Source organism: Scophthalmus maximus, chromosome 18 (genome assembly GCF_022379125.1).
Source record: "Scophthalmus maximus strain ysfricsl-2021 chromosome 18, ASM2237912v1, whole genome shotgun sequence".
Taxonomy (NCBI): Eukaryota; Metazoa; Chordata; class Actinopteri; order Pleuronectiformes; family Scophthalmidae; genus Scophthalmus; species Scophthalmus maximus.
In genome coordinates, this window is record NC_061532.1 from 16,036,671 (window position 1) to 16,051,806 (window position 15,136).

At 43.1% G+C, this 15,136-nt stretch overlaps 3 protein-coding genes across 5 annotated transcripts; 2 read left to right on the forward strand and 1 right to left on the reverse strand.

Annotated features, from left to right (window-relative positions):
- Positions 1–317: 317 nt before the first annotated feature.
- riox1 (ribosomal oxygenase 1) lies at positions 318–4,705 on the forward strand. 2 transcript variants are annotated; one of them, XM_035617917.2, is made up of 15 exons: positions 318–442; positions 620–772; positions 888–1,078; positions 1,453–1,552; positions 1,854–1,967; positions 2,071–2,177; positions 2,274–2,381; positions 2,671–2,705; positions 2,884–3,062; positions 3,350–3,454; positions 3,549–3,690; positions 3,801–3,921; positions 4,064–4,163; positions 4,239–4,325; positions 4,503–4,705. In XM_035617917.2, the coding sequence occupies exons 1-15, from the start codon at positions 356–358 to the stop codon at positions 4,560–4,562; spliced, it is 1,689 nt and encodes a 562-aa protein (XP_035473810.1). In that variant the 5' UTR covers positions 318–355; the 3' UTR covers positions 4,563–4,705. The 2 variants fall into 2 exon arrangements, with proteins under 2 accessions (XP_035473810.1, XP_047184641.1); XM_047328685.1 differs by having other exon boundaries at positions 4,064–4,325.
- Positions 4,706–4,780: 75 nt separating this feature from the next.
- LOC118290326 (NADH dehydrogenase [ubiquinone] 1 beta subcomplex subunit 1) lies at positions 4,781–6,580 on the reverse strand. Its single transcript, XM_035617918.2, has 3 exons — positions 6,506–6,580; positions 5,265–5,409; positions 4,781–4,972 (listed from the first exon to the last, which is right to left on the reverse strand). Exons 2-3 carry the CDS (start codon positions 5,402–5,404, stop codon positions 4,936–4,938), a joined length of 177 nt encoding a protein of 58 aa, XP_035473811.1. The 5' UTR covers positions 5,405–5,409; positions 6,506–6,580; the 3' UTR covers positions 4,781–4,935.
- A 100-nt stretch (positions 6,581–6,680) lies between these two features.
- Positions 6,681–14,437, forward strand: cpsf2 (cleavage and polyadenylation specific factor 2). 2 transcript variants are annotated; one of them, XM_035617916.2, is made up of 15 exons: positions 6,681–6,944; positions 7,245–7,450; positions 8,437–8,596; positions 8,692–8,797; positions 8,900–9,029; positions 9,122–9,237; positions 9,545–9,732; positions 9,848–10,138; positions 10,238–10,338; positions 10,588–10,791; positions 10,886–11,038; positions 11,351–11,573; positions 12,168–12,485; positions 13,250–13,384; positions 13,975–14,437. In XM_035617916.2, the coding sequence occupies exons 2-15, from the start codon at positions 7,302–7,304 to the stop codon at positions 14,065–14,067; spliced, it is 2,367 nt and encodes a 788-aa protein (XP_035473809.1). In that variant the 5' UTR covers positions 6,681–6,944; positions 7,245–7,301; the 3' UTR covers positions 14,068–14,437. The 2 variants fall into 2 exon arrangements, with proteins under 2 accessions (XP_035473809.1, XP_035473808.1); XM_035617915.2 differs by having other exon boundaries at positions 6,683–6,944; positions 7,283–7,450.
- The last annotated feature ends 699 nt before the right edge of the window (positions 14,438–15,136 follow it).

Here is a 15,136-nt window from a genome sequence, read left to right on the forward strand (position 1 = left end):
GAATGGAAAGCATGAAAAATAAAGTAATCTTATCATGACGGGGATATGAAGAATAGCAACAGTAGATCAAGTCATAAACCATCCTGAGAAACAATTGTGTATTTATGCAGTCTACTTGAAGTGTTCATTAAACCTTGACATGGACTTTTTTATTTTGAAACGTAAACCAACTGTGTGCAGAAACAAATATATAATTTGGCATAAAATCCCCCCCACTACACAAACTGGACTGTAATTTGTACTACGACCCTATGGGTGGCGGTAATGAGCCCACAAGGGGCGCTAATGCACACACATTATGAGCTAGAAGAAGACGGCTGCTGCAGGCGCAGGGTGATGACATCACTCGAGGAAAATGGAGAGAAAACACATGTCTGCTTTTGCTTTGTATCAAACGTTACCTGCAGACGCCCCCCCTCCCGCGAAGAAGCCTCCAGTGCAGGTAGACTTTATTTAAATGACACGGTTTGACTCTGTGTGTGTGTGTGTGTGCGTGTGTGTGTGTGTGTGTGTGTGTGTGTGTGTGTGTGTGTGTGTGTGTGTGTGTGTGTGTGTGTGTGTGTGTGTGTGTGTGTGTGTTTCCAAGCTGTGATGCACCTTGTGTGTTTTTTTCCCCAAGTTGGTTGCTAAGAAAAAGAAGAAGAAGGAAAATGGAGTCGCAGTCAACAAGGCCAACGCACTAAAAGCTCAGGTGAAGTCTGAGAGGAGGAAGATGCGAAAGAAGCTCCCAAAGTCTGCACAAAGAGAGGAGAGACAGAAGGGAAGTGCACAAGTAAGTGTGTACCCGCTGCTGCAAGGATGCACAGATAGATGTTCATCACCACGTCCACGAAAAGTTACAGTATCTGTGTTTTTTTTCTGAGAGTCACAGAGTCCTTGTGTTTCAGAAGCAGCAGCAGCAGCAGCAGGAGGAAGATGAGGAGGAGGAGGAGGAGTGCATGAATGGAGATGTTGAGGCTGGTGGTGAGATGATAGACGGTTTGCTGGTCGACCTGGCACGAGTCAACAACAGCAGGCTGAGAGCGAGCCAGCTGTTCAAGTGGCTCATTGACCCCATACCTGCGAAAGCCTTCTTCAGGTACTGATGAGGTTGAGAATGAGCTTTAAAAATAAAAATGTGCATATGCAAAAATAAAGAAAAAAGCAGTTAGATCGATATAACAAACAATGGAATCATTCAAACTGTGAAATTTGTATATGTATCGTCAAAAATGTCAACTTTTCACGAGCTAAGAAAAACAGCTGTCACTTTACAGCAAATCCATCCTTTCAATTTTTATCTAAGGAAGTAGAAGTTTCTGTAACTACAAAGGAGCACTACATCCATTTATCACAATCACCAAATTTGTATTCCATGATGGATTTCTTAGGTTATATATTCAAAATTACAACAAACCTCCTGTACAAGATGACGTATTAATGTATATTTATGTTTGTTTTTTTCTACGTAAGGGATACATGGGAAAAGAAGCCCATTCTTGTTCAACGCGAGAATCCACATTACTACAAGGGACTGTTCTCCACAGCAGAGTTTGATCGCATATTAAGAGAGGTAACGATCCGGAACACTCATCACTCATCACTTTAGGCTGTTACTCACTCGTTAAATTAAAAAATAAACAACTCTTAAGAGCGATGGATGATAACTTCTATCTTTTATCTATTTTTACTCTTTTTAAAAATGTTATTTGATGGTCTTATTTAATTTCTTTTATCTAATTCTCCCATCTGTTTTTGTGTTACCTGTTCTCGAACTGTAAGATTTGATCTCGTTCTGCATTATATACTTTATTTATTGAAACCTTTTAACTGAAGACAAAAATCTGTCATGTCTTGCGTTATTAAATTGAAAGGAGGATGTTCAGTTTGGAGTGAACCTGGATGTCACGAGCTACACCAATGGCAAGAGGGAGACGCACAATCCTCCAGGCAGAGCTCTGCCGTTCACTGTGTGGGACTTCTATAAGGTATATATGGGATTTTTTTATAATGCAACATTACAGTAACCTGCACAGCGCTCTCCTTGAAGATTACTAACCATCGTACAAATCTGTATCTTTGTTTTTCCAGAGTGGCTGCTCCCTTCGAATGCTGAATCCCCAGGCTTTCTCCTCCACCGTGTGGAACGTGCTGTCCATCCTTCAGGAGCAGTTCGGCAGCATGGCTGGAGCCAATGTGTAAGTGTTCTAGAGGAAAAACTTGAGACGACTCAAGACTTTCAGGTCTGCTTTCATTTTTTGGGGGGGTATTAAATGTGTGCTGTCCTTCACCAGGTACCTGACACCACCAGGGACACAAGGCTTTGCTCCACATTATGACGACATTGAGGCGTTTGTGGTTCAGCTAGAAGGGAAGAAACACTGGAGGGTCTACAACCCAAGGTAACATACAGTGACACAGTTAAATTCACACCGTTTGCTTTACTTCACAGATTTGTATAGCATTAATTACTGTCACCGATATGCCAGCGTATATAAAATATTTACCACATGTTGGTTATGATTCACCAAACAATGTTTTTTCCAGCAGTTTTATATAAAATTTGTCTATATTTTGGGTTTTTGACTCCAAAAACCATTTCATCCAGCCGTAATTTAATTTGTGAGAAACAGATTTGAAGAAACCCATTGTGAAGTTGCTTTTCTTTCTTTCTTTCTTTTTTTTTTAAAGGTCAGAAGACGAGGTCTTGCCTGTACTTTCCAGTCGTGAGTAAAAAAGAAATCTTTGTTTGTCATTTGTACTTATAGTTTGACTCATCAACAATTATTTATGACATTTGATTTAAACACATCAACAGAGAGAAAGCTTCTGCGGGTGTGATACACTAAGGCAACTGTGCGACAGACATTTGTCAGAGGTGACTGCTTTGCGTTTCCTCTCCAGCGAACTTCAAACAGACGGACATCGGGAAGCCGATCCTGGAAGTGGTGCTCGAAGCCGGAGATCTCCTCTACTTTCCCAGAGGATTCATCCACCAGGGCGACTGCCTGCCAGACGTCCACTCCCTGCACATCACCATCTCCTCTTACCAGAAGAACAGCTGGGGGGATCTGCTGCAGAAGGTAATACACTCATCGATTATGCATTGTTAGTAGATTGTAATTTTTCTATTTGATGCTCTCCCTTTGACCTACATTAAACCTACAGCCTACTTTTTTCCTCTAAACACTTTTAGTTCTTTTATATTTTATTACTTACTTAAAAAGTAATAATATATACAGTGAAACAGGATGTATACTGTCTTTCTCAGCCTTAAGGCATGCCAGGATGAAGTACAGGTCATCTTTGATCAAAAGTGAAGCATATTACAGGGGAAAAGGGTCTTTCACAATTTAACTTTCCTCTTCAGGTGGTTCCAGCAGCACTGGAAGTGGCAATGGAGGAGGACGTGGAGTTCAGACAGGGCTTACCTCTGGACTACCTGACATACATGGGAGTGCAGAATTCTGACAACGTAGTGAATCAGTTATTTATTTATTTTCATGACTTGTCGATTCCAGCCGTCACAATCCTTGACATTTAAATAACTCAAAGTTCTCCTTGTGTAGGACGACTCGCGCAGGACAAAATTCTTTTCACGAATCGAGAGTCTGCTGAAGAAGCTCAAAGATTACGCCCCGGTAGATGCTGCCGTGGATCAGAAAGCCAGAGACTTCCTCCACGACTGCCTCCCTCCCGTGCTGACTCCAGGTATGTGACAGACACGTCGGTGTGTTTTTATTCCACTTAAATAAAGAGGTAAATCTGGAGATAAATAATAACAAAATTAAGAAAACAAACATTCTCTGCATTTTCTACAGAGGAGCTGGCCACCAGTGTTCAAGGGGCACCGACTAGGTGGGAAGGTGGGGAAGTCATTGATGTGGGTGCACAAATCAACACCCAGACCCGAGTCCGACTCCTCCGTGCTGGATGTGCCAGGTAATATAAATAGATTATTGCATTTAACCGCCGCGTTCACGACAGTTAGGCTCAGAATGGATAATTCAAAATGTCTAAGTGATCAGAAGTGTGCTTAAAATATCAAAAATATTCTTAGCTTACAAGCGTTCTCTCTTGCCAGGTTATGCAGTGATGGAGACTCTGTCCATATTTGCTACACCACGGACAACTCCAGAGTTTACCACAAAGAGGTGCCCAAGAGTTTCGAAATACAAACCGAGGTAGCGACTGGAAAGATTTGTCCAAATCTCTCATGCTTCGTTCACGGTGATCTGATTCGATTGTTTTTCTTTCAGCACACAGATGCCGTCGAGTTTCTGATCCATTCTTATCCCCAATTTGTGACTGTAGGAAGCTTCCCATGTGAATCTGCTGAAGACAGGGTACAGTTTACACTTGGATATGGATCTGTTTCTTTTCTGATTACGTCTGTGTTTTGCAATTTATGCAGGAGTTTTAAACCACATCCTATTTTATATAGATATTAACTTTAAATTATTAATATCTGAGCCTATGTCTGACCTGCTCCTCATGTTTTTGTTTGTTTTCTTTTTGCACAGGTCACTTTGGCTGAGCTGCTTTTTGAAAGGGGGATTATCCACACTGAAGAACCTCTGTAATGGTCTCTCAGATTCTTCGGTCAAGCTGACTGCATGAGTAGCTTCAAACTGCCTTTGTACAAAATACAATATTGGATTCAAAACGCTCATCTCAAAAATATTCATTCGCTGTACTGGAATGCTGAACAAGCCGTTCATGAATGTGTTTTGTGAACGGCATCAAATAAACCAGTTTTTAAAAAACTGATGTGTGTAACTGAATGAAAGTACCAAAGGAGTTTAATGAGAAAGGTCATGTTTATTATTGGTTGATACAACTGACAAGATTTCTGATGAGCAGTGGTATAGGAGTCTTCTTAAATAATCTGATTTGAGGGCCACCCATCAGTCATTCACACCACAGACGACAGTACACATTCCAGGTAGCAGTAGTCTACTTCCAGGTCACCTCCTCGCCAGGCTTCAGCTCCCTACGGAGGAGAGAAATCAGAACGTTGAGGAACATGTGAAGACCATGTTTGGCATTAGATGATCTTTCCACTAAGGAGTAATTCTGCTTTCACTTCAAACACTCTGAGGACTGATGTGAAGATGCAGCAGTCATATCTAAACTTTTTCACTAAAATTAAACTTGTTTATCCAGTTTTTTGAAGTCCTACTAACACAACACTACAGTCGTTTAGTGTAAAGTTAGTGTACAGCAGCATGAATCGCACCTGATCTTTAACGTGTAGAAACAGGCAGTTGCTTTTTCTTTCTTACCTGCTGAACAAAACACTTTTGTTCCTGTAAGCTGTCAGATACTGGTCCTGTTGCTTGTCGAGGTACCATCCCAACACAAAGCCCATGGGCACCAGTATGTTCACCCAGTGCTCACGCGCAAGAGCCACAAAGTTGACCATGGTTCCTGCAGCAACGAGCAGAAGACATACAGGAACTTTTAATGCAGTGTCAATCATTTCACTCTCTGATCACGTATGCTTACACCAGCACTAGTGATTGAAGAAGTCAATTATTCATTCCAACACATTGAGACTGATGGATTCATTAGTTTGATGTGAGAAAATGTTTTCAATAGATAGTAATAATATAATCGCCTTAAACTGTGAATGATAATCACAGCCCCTGACAACAAACCAGTGAAACATTTTCATGGAAATTAAGAAATGGATACCATATTTTACAACTGTATTTGCTGACAACCTTAACATGTATTCAGTGTTTTTCTATTGACAATGTGCAACTTGCACAACCGTCCGTTTAAATTCTATCTGTACTATTATGCTCAGTCAACAGAGACATTTTATTTATATATTTCTAATTATATATTTTTATACATGTTCGTTTTTCACTCACTGCTCTTTTAAAAGTGACGAATGTTTGCTATGCAAATGCCCCAAAGGGAGTAGTTTGAAGAATGTCGTTGTGCAGTTTTACATGAGCAATGGCAATAAAAGACTTATATTCTAATCTATTCGTTTTAATTAAATGGGATTTGATCTGGAGAATATCAGTGGAAGAAATCCTTAGGAAAAAAAAGTGCTGTCATGCAAGATTCGCTTTGAAGGATCAATGTGTAATTCATTTGGCCTAAACTCACTGATCTGAACGCTGTGGACAAAATAACAAAACAGCTGTCAACATCACCAAAACATGCTGCTACCAAATTGATTACACAGACAGTTGAATTATCATTTTTTTTGTTGAAATAACGCACCTTCTTCCAAGGTAGCTGTCATTCTACCATTTATATTTAGCAACAGATCAAGTGTAAAATCCTGAAAGTATGAAGCGCTTGTACACTTTATAATCACATGCTAATCGCTGCACAGCCAGCAGCGACGGGCTAGCTAACCGGCTAGCTATGTAGCATCAACACAGGATTTCGCTAAGAACGGCGGCTCGTTGGAAATAGTTATTTTGCGTTTGGAAATAATAACCATATTACAGCACAAATGGTCAAAAATTGAAGACAAACGCCGTTGCTACAGCTGAAATATTACCTTGTTTTCAGACTAAGCCGCGGCCTTCAGCGCTTTCCTCGACGGACAGAGGACACTGGACTGTACCAACTGCGCACATGCGTCGTGGTCACATGGACAAGAGAATTATTCATTTAAAAAAATAATAATTACTATCAAAATAATTTTACTAAATTAAAATAAATGTTATCACTGGATAATGAGGTTAGTTTATGGAAATTAACTACTTTTAAATTACGAAAATAGGGTGTTTTGTCATTAAACACATTTTCAGCTGCCCCTCTATACTTGGTACGCTCCGTGGCCCTTTGACCTATGACGTAGTGGCAAAGATGTCTGCCGGCCGAGTGTGTTTTCTAGAAGCGCCTGCCACAGATGTCGTAAAGTCGGGATAACAGAGGCGCCACTTCGTCGTGTTCCCATTGCAACGGGGCAAATTGATCTCATCTCGTATTTGATGGTGTGTTGAACGTTCCTTTTCCGTTTTTAAGTCACTCGGATCCCACCCGGCTGCACTGTAGCTTAGCATGCTAAAACGGGCACCGCAATTGATTGTGCGCGCTAACTGGCAACCCAACTCTGTTGACTAAATCATTCACGGACTGCATTTCACAGAAACGCCTTTCCGGCGTTTGCTTTCATTAAAACTTTGCAACGGGATCGTGGCGTTTGTTCCGTGTTCCCCGTAGCATTGTATTGAATGGACCCCGGTGCTCGTTCGCAAAGTCTTCATGTGCGTCTTTGTCGCGGTACGTTGCAGCCACTGTCGGTCTAACCTACACAACTGTCACCTCTCAGCGGGACAACTGAAGAGGAGATGACGTCCATTATCAAGCTGACCGCCGTGTCGGGCGTTCAGGAGGAGTCGGCCCTCTGCTACCTGCTGCAGGTGGATGAATTCCGCTTCCTCCTGGACTGCGGCTGGGACGAGAACTTCTCCATGGACATCATCGATGCCATGAAGCGGTAAGTATTAGGGCCCGAGCGCCGACTCGCTGGAGGCTGAGCGAAGGCCCTGTTGTTTTCCTGGCGTTTGTTTAATTAGGATCATTTTTTCACTGACTAAACGTGCACGAGAAGGCCCCCCCCCCCCGATAATTTTTTTTTAAAATTTGCGTTAAAAAAAAATCATAATCAAATCATCTTGTGCATGAGGGTCGCAAATTGTCTCTATAGCGCCCCCTACCACATTAAGAGGCCCTCATTCAAGTGTCACCTAGATGGGTTTGATTTGGGACGCACAATTTTTCACGTCCAACCACGCAGGAGGGTCCATTGGAGTCATATCCGAATCTCAGCTGGAAGTCGGCCATTTTGATTTGAACGTGACATATTGGCCCGTTTTTGTTGTCGTTGCCATTTTACGTTGTATGTTATATACAAACTCCTACATATTCTACAGGAGTCATCTAAACCTTTGGGATCTAAATGTGCTATAGGCTTGAGTTTCCGTCAAAGGCCCTTGCCGTGCAACAGTATGTTGCTCCTTTTCAAAGATACATCAAAGGCACATGGTTCGATCCAAAATTGTCAACACATCGTCAATATTGAGCCATGGTCATAGCGCCATCTACTGTCAACAGGAAGTCAGGCTTATGTGACAAACATCATCTCATTTACATGAAATTACAGCACTCAAACTCAGTTTCAGTGTTCACATGGGCACGTGACTATTTCTATAAGATAGAATGAGGCATAATATCTGCTCTCTTCTTGTTTGTGGTCCTGTGGTAGAGGGATGAGTTACCAAATCGTCCTGCCTGTCTCTCTCTCATTCTGTCTCTTGATCGTCCATTAGCTCTTGTCATCTTCTATAGGCACTTAGATGTTATTCTGCAAAGACTTCTCCTTGATCCACTGCGGTTTCGATTGTACCTCATTGGTACTTCTGTCTGTGCACTTTAGACAAAAGCATCTGCCAAATGAAGAAATATATAATTTATCCTCCTCAGATATGTTCATCAGGTCGACGCTGTGCTTCTCTCCCATCCTGACCCCATTCACCTGGGAGCCCTGCCGTACGCTGTGGGCAAACTGGGTCTCAACTGTACAATCTATGCCACGATTCCTGTCTACAAGATGGGACAGATGTTCATGTATGATTTATATCAGGTAAGAAGGGGGGCGTGCATGTAAAGTTATTTAATAAAAGAACTCCGTTGCATGGCTTTAATTACTTCCCTAATGGTTTCCTTCTCTCCATTTAGTCTCGAAACAACAGTGAAGACTTCAAACTCTTCACCCTCGACGACGTGGACTGCGCTTTTGATAAAATCCAGCAGCTGAAATACTCTCAGATTGTCAACCTGAAAGGTGAGTTACTGTAGTTGCAGATCCACACAGGTCAGAAGTCACCAGAGGTTACGTATCACAGCTGCCATAACTGTCTTTATGTCTTTCTTTTTAACTTAACAGGCAAAGGACATGGTCTCTCCATCACACCGCTTCCAGCTGGACACATGATCGGAGGCACCATTTGGAAAATAGTGAAGGATGGGGAGGAGGAGATTGTTTACGCTGTGGACTTCAACCACAAGAGAGAGATGTGAGCACAGACAAAATGTGAAAATATGAACTGGAATTTAGTTTTTTTCATTTTGGCTGTTAATTAATTTCCTGTTTTGCTCTTGTTTCTAGTCACCTGAATGGCTGTACACTGGAGAGCATCAGCCGTCCGTCCCTACTTATTACGGACTCGTTCAACGCCACATATGTGCAGCCGCGTCGCAAACAAAGAGATGAGCAGCTCCTTAGTAAGTGATCTTCTCAAGACTATAGTAGTGGTGGATTAATTTACTCATCATTTTACAAATATTGTATTCATTTGTTTCAACATTAAGTGAAATTCAAAGAAGCCTATCGTCATTTAAAGCCTCTCTTTCTGTCTTCTAAGACAGTTTGTTTATAAGTTTGCAGTTAATAAAAGGATGTGTAATGTTTGACACCTCTTCCCTTCATTCATTTTACAAAATAGGTGATTAATACAGTTTTAAATTTAAGCATATTCTTACATTCTCTTCCCCCCCCCCCCCCCCCCCCCCCCCCCCCCCCCCCTCAAAGCGAATGTAATGGAGACCCTGCGCGGTGACGGTAATGTCCTTATTGCCGTGGACACAGCGGGCCGCGTGTTGGAGCTGGCTCAGCTCCTGGACCAGATTTGGAGGACTAAGGATGCCGGGCTGGGAGTTTACCCACTAGCGCTGCTCAACAACGTCAGCTACAATGTGGTGGAGTTCTCCAAGTCTCAGGTACAATTCATCGATCGCACTTGAGAGAGTATTGTAGTATGCCTTGTCAAATACTGCTTTGGTTTTGGTCATTTCAACAGCCGTGTTTCATAGTGTAATGTTTGTTTGTATGTAGGTGGAGTGGATGAGTGACAAGCTCATGAGGTGCTTCGAGGACAAGAGGAACAACCCCTTCCAGTTCCGTCACCTGAACCTGTGTCACAGTCTGGCAGACCTGGCGCGGGTGCCCAGCCCCAAGGTGGTGCTCTGCAGCCAGCCGGACCTCGAGTCCGGCTTCTCTCGGGAACTCTTCATCCAGTGGTGCCAGGACAGCAAAAACTCAGTCATCCTCACCTACCGCACTACCCCGGGGACCCTGGCCCGCTACCTCATCGACAACCCCGGGGAGAAGATGCTGGATCTGGAGGTAAGTCATGATGCTGATTTACTCTTGACAGACGGTTTAGATTTATCTCATCATGCAGCATTTATCACCATTTTTTTTTTTATCTACTCAATATGACAGGTGAGGAAAAGAGTGAAGCTGGAAGGGAAGGATCTGGACGAATTCCTCGAAAAGGACAAACAAAAGAAAGAAGCAGCTAAAAAACTTGAACAAGCAAAAGAGTAAGTGTCAGTTGAGATACCACTTTTATTTCCTTGTTTCCTTGTAATTTTACAGTCTGATGACAACTAAACAGCCAATTATGCAAAAAGCCAACAGAAATGCGAATGATGGTCTAGATGCCAAGTGTAAAACAGGCTGTTCAAATGCAAATCTGTAAATGGGAGATGAGTCATGACATTGTAAAGACAACATGCCCTTTGGAAAAAATGTGACTTGTGTCATTTAATGTTTATTTGTTGCTCTCGCAGGGTGGATGTGGACTCCAGTGATGAAAGCGATATGGACGACGAGCTGGACGTACCGGCCGTCGTGAAGCACAAACACCACGACCTGATGATGAAGGGCGAGGGGAACCGCAAAGGCAGTTTCTTCAAACAAGCCAAGAAGTCTTATCCGATGTTCCCCACACACGAGGAAAGGATCAAATGGGACGAGTACGGGGAAATCATCAGGTACAACACAGCTGACGCATTCACACGTGAGATCACCTTAACCCCATCTACGTTTGTCTGCAGTTAACGGTAAGATACTTTTGCATTTTCAAAGGCTCGAGGAGTTTCTGGTTCCTGAGCTTCAAGCCACAGAGGAGGAGAAAAGCAAACTGGAGTCTGGGATGACCAACGGCGATGAACCGATGGACCAGGATCTCTCCGTCGTTCCCACCAAATGCATCTCCAGTATAGAAAACCTCGAAATCAGGTCAGTGGTCGTCTAAAACTCGGGGCTCTGACTTATGACTCTGTAGGTTTAAATTCACATATTGCACATATTTTATTTTCTGCCCTCACAGCTGGTCAGTGGCAAACAATACAGGGCAGTACAGTATTGTGTTGTGGTTGTTGGACGGCCTCCAGGTGTGAATGAGGGTAAATGTTTGAATGTGAAGCAAAGAAAATGTAATGTGTAGACGGAAAACTTCCCCTGTATAAATGACTTGTCCGTCAAGAAATGGAATCTGCTCAACCGTGTTTCACAAATCATCATTATTGCCCCGTCTGTGTTCCTTTACAGAGCAAGGGTAACGTATATAGACTACGAAGGTCGCTCCGACGGCGACTCCATCAAGAAGATTATTAACCAGATGAAGCCCAGGCAGCTGGTGATCGTCCGTGGGCCGGCAGAAGCCAGCCTGGACCTGGCCGAGTCCTGCAAAGCGTTCAGCAAAGACATCAAGGTCTACACGCCCAAACTGCAGGAGACGATAGACGCCACCAGCGAGACGCACATCTACCAGGTCAGCCTCAGACGAGCCCTGCTGCTCAATTAAGTTGTTTTCAGACAGTTTGCCATAAACTGATTGTCTGGGTCAGACGCGTTCACACCAACTGTAAAATTTCCGGGATATTCAGGCGAAGGGTGGCGCCTGTGTAGAGTGCTCACCGTGTAACTTCCGGCGAATTTCCTGCCAAATTCTCACACACCCTCACTGAAATTACACTGAAATTTTACTAGGGCGGATGGCAGGAAAATCTTCCAAGCAACATTTACAGATATTTGCAGTCTCACATAGAGAAAACAATGGAAAAGTTTAGCAAATGTCAACCTCTTCAGTGCGTGTCTGAAAGCAGCTTAAGGGTGAATTTGTTTTTTTAGATTGGGTAGACAAAGATGTTTTATAACCCCTTAAATGTGTTTTATAGATTCATAAATACTCCGCTGTGGAAGATTGATCTGTCTTTGTCGGGTCATTTTTTTTGCATTTTCACATCCTTGGCAGTTGAGCCAGGAAGTTAACTGCTGCAAGGTTGATTTATTTCAGCAATAACTGTGTCGGGAGGATGAACGCAACCTTCCGCGTCTTCATTCATCTTGTCTTCTCACGATAAAGGTGCGGTTGAAAGACTCCTTGGTGAGCTCCCTGCAGTTCTGCAAAGCCAAGGACACGGAGCTGGCGTGGATTGATGGCGTGCTGGACATGCGCGTCGTGAAGGTGGACACGGGCGTGATGCTGGAGGAGGGCGAGAAGGAGGAGGCGGAGGACGGCGGCGAGCTGGCCATGGACGTCGCCCCCGACCTCGGCATCGACCTCAACGCCACGGCGGTGGCGGCGCAGCGCGCCATGAAGAGCCTGTTCGGAGAGGACGAGAAGGAGCCGTCCGAGGAGAGCGACGTTATTCCCACGCTAGAGCCACTGCCTCCACAAGAGGTGAGGGGACGCCAACAGAACTTTCATTGGCCGCATGTGTAGCTTAAAAACTTCATGGCTTGGAATAATTATTTTTGGGTTTTTTTGTAACCAGTTAGAATTTCTGAAAATTGTATCTACTCCCTCTCCTCTAGTAAAATCCAGAATATGTGTAACTGATATATGAAAACACAAAGAAAAATGTAACATGTCTGTTGCTTCGCTGACAGTCCATTCTCAATTTTTGACCTGTATTTTCTTCCCAACTGGTTTGCGATATTGCAATGTTGCGCTCGAGCAAATGTGCCTGAAATTCCGGTTTAAGTAGAGCACGGAGAAACTTCCTTTTTTCAGTGGATGAGTGTGAAAAGTGTCAAACTCCTGAGCCGTCCACCATTCTGCACAGTGAAGCACAAACACCCAAATGAAGTAATGACGAGCAAAAGCACAGTTCTGAGCAGAGGGGAACTTTAATTCCGCTTAGAGAGAGGCCGGCCGCCTTCGGATGAAAGCCTCCTCAACTCGTATTGGCACGTAACCTCATTTCAAGGCCCGTCGCAGTAATGTGAATTACTAGTAGTACAAACCAGCAGATGACACTTAAGACCCTGCACTTTCTGTCGCCAGTGATTTTAAGAATCACACTTAAGCTCGAATGCATAGTGGGGGTTTTTTTCTAAAAGTTTGGTTGGTAGAATAATGTCTTCTTCTTTACTTTTAGCAAAGTGGAGGAAATGTTTCCTGTTAGGAAATGGCGAGACTGACTACCTCCGCTCTCCCTCTAGATTTCCGGGCATCAGTCGGTGTTCATCAACGAGCCTCGCCTGTCCGACTTCAAGCAGGTCCTGCTGAGAGAGGGCATCCAGGCCGAGTTTGTGGGAGGAGTGCTGGTCTGCAACAACATGGTGGCCGTCCGCAGGGTGAGTGCAACACCGTCCCCATCAGCTGACCTGCAACGCCAAAATCAAGATTTCAATTTTGTCTGGGATAAAAACCTAAATCATCATAATTCACAAAACATGTATCTGACAAAAAAGATGTCTAACTATAATTATCTGAAAATTACCCCATTTCCAATTTCCTCACACACTGTAGTGTAAAATGTGAGCACTTAACACAAAATGGAACATTAAACACAAGGAGAAGCAAACACTGCCATCCTCGAATGCACAAGAAAAAAGGATCACAGGCAGAACTTAATGACTAAAGTAAACAACGAAGTCTGAGTGAGCCAGGACACCGAGTACAAAATGCATAATTGACAAGAACTAAAAATAGATGCAACCCAGAAAATGAAATCAAAGAGAAATGAGTCTTGTTTAAGAAGACTTGTGTGTGTGAAATCATTTGGAAGTTCTATCCTGGCTGTGAGAAGGAATATGGGACATATCGTCACATTTTAGAGGTCAGCATGGTGCTCTGCAGGTGAAGCCATGTTTGACAAAGTGTAAATGAATGTCTCAACGAGATGACCGACATGACCTGTGCGCCTTTTGTGCTCTTTGTCCAGACGGAGGCCGGACGCATTGGGCTGGAGGGCTGCCTGTGTGACGACTACTATAAGATCCGGGAGCTGCTGTATCAGCAGTACGCTGTGGTATAGTAGGAGCAGCAGCAGCAGCAGCAGCAGTAGACTATTCCATGGCAATACAGAGACAATCCTTAATGAGAACTTTACCCAGAGGACGAGAGTGTACTACACTCGGGCTGCCTCTGCCCCCATGGGCGACTCCAGCTGTTGTACTGCAAACCTCGTCGTACATTTTCCTTTTTATAAAAAAAAAGTTTCCTTCGATAACAATGTGTTTTTCTATTGTTAGTGTTTCCCGACAGATGCTTTTCTCTGGACTGACTCTCTGTCTCTGTGTGGGAACCGACTTGAATCTCAGATTCTTTATGCTCCCCTGTACAGGAACACTGGCTGGACCCCCTCCCCCTCATCATGTCATTAAAAACTGTTTTGTTTTTTCAGACGTCCATTGTTTGGTGTGGGTTTTGAAGTTGAATACACTGAGGATTGATCAAAATGCAACGTTAGCATCAAGTATCTAAAGTTAACATGATTTTTTTTTTGTCCCAAGTCTGAAAGGTAAGAGTGAGGTCGTTATGGATGATGGACTGCAGAATATTCAAAAGTGTGTCTGCCATCATCATATAAGTAAATAGGGTAAACAAAACAAAAGTGAACACCTATCTATACTCTCAAATATAATTTCCAACAATGTCACCAACATTATGACCCTTTGTTAAGTAGGAATTTATGGCAGAGCTGTTGTACTGAAGTACACTAGGTTGTACCGGTGTACCCAATAAAGTGGCCACTGAGGGTATAGAAGGTAAAGGTATTGCACACAGTACTTAAATTTAGTTTACATATTCTCTCATCGTATATTTCCATTGTACATTACCATTGCAATGTTTGCCTATACGAGACATATTGAGTTACATCATTTATGCTTTTTCAGTTGGGTTGGAGCAAGAGACGGACTAAAAAATGATCAAAATTGCAACAACAGATATAGCAGAGATACGCTTTTAGTTTTAGTCTAATATAAGTCAAGCTAAAAATAAAAAAAATGTGGTTCCTACACTTTCCAAAACTGCAAGTTGGGTAGCGTCCTCCATTAGATCGCCGTTCAACTTTCCTTTTCCGAATTCACAGGCCCCCTCCA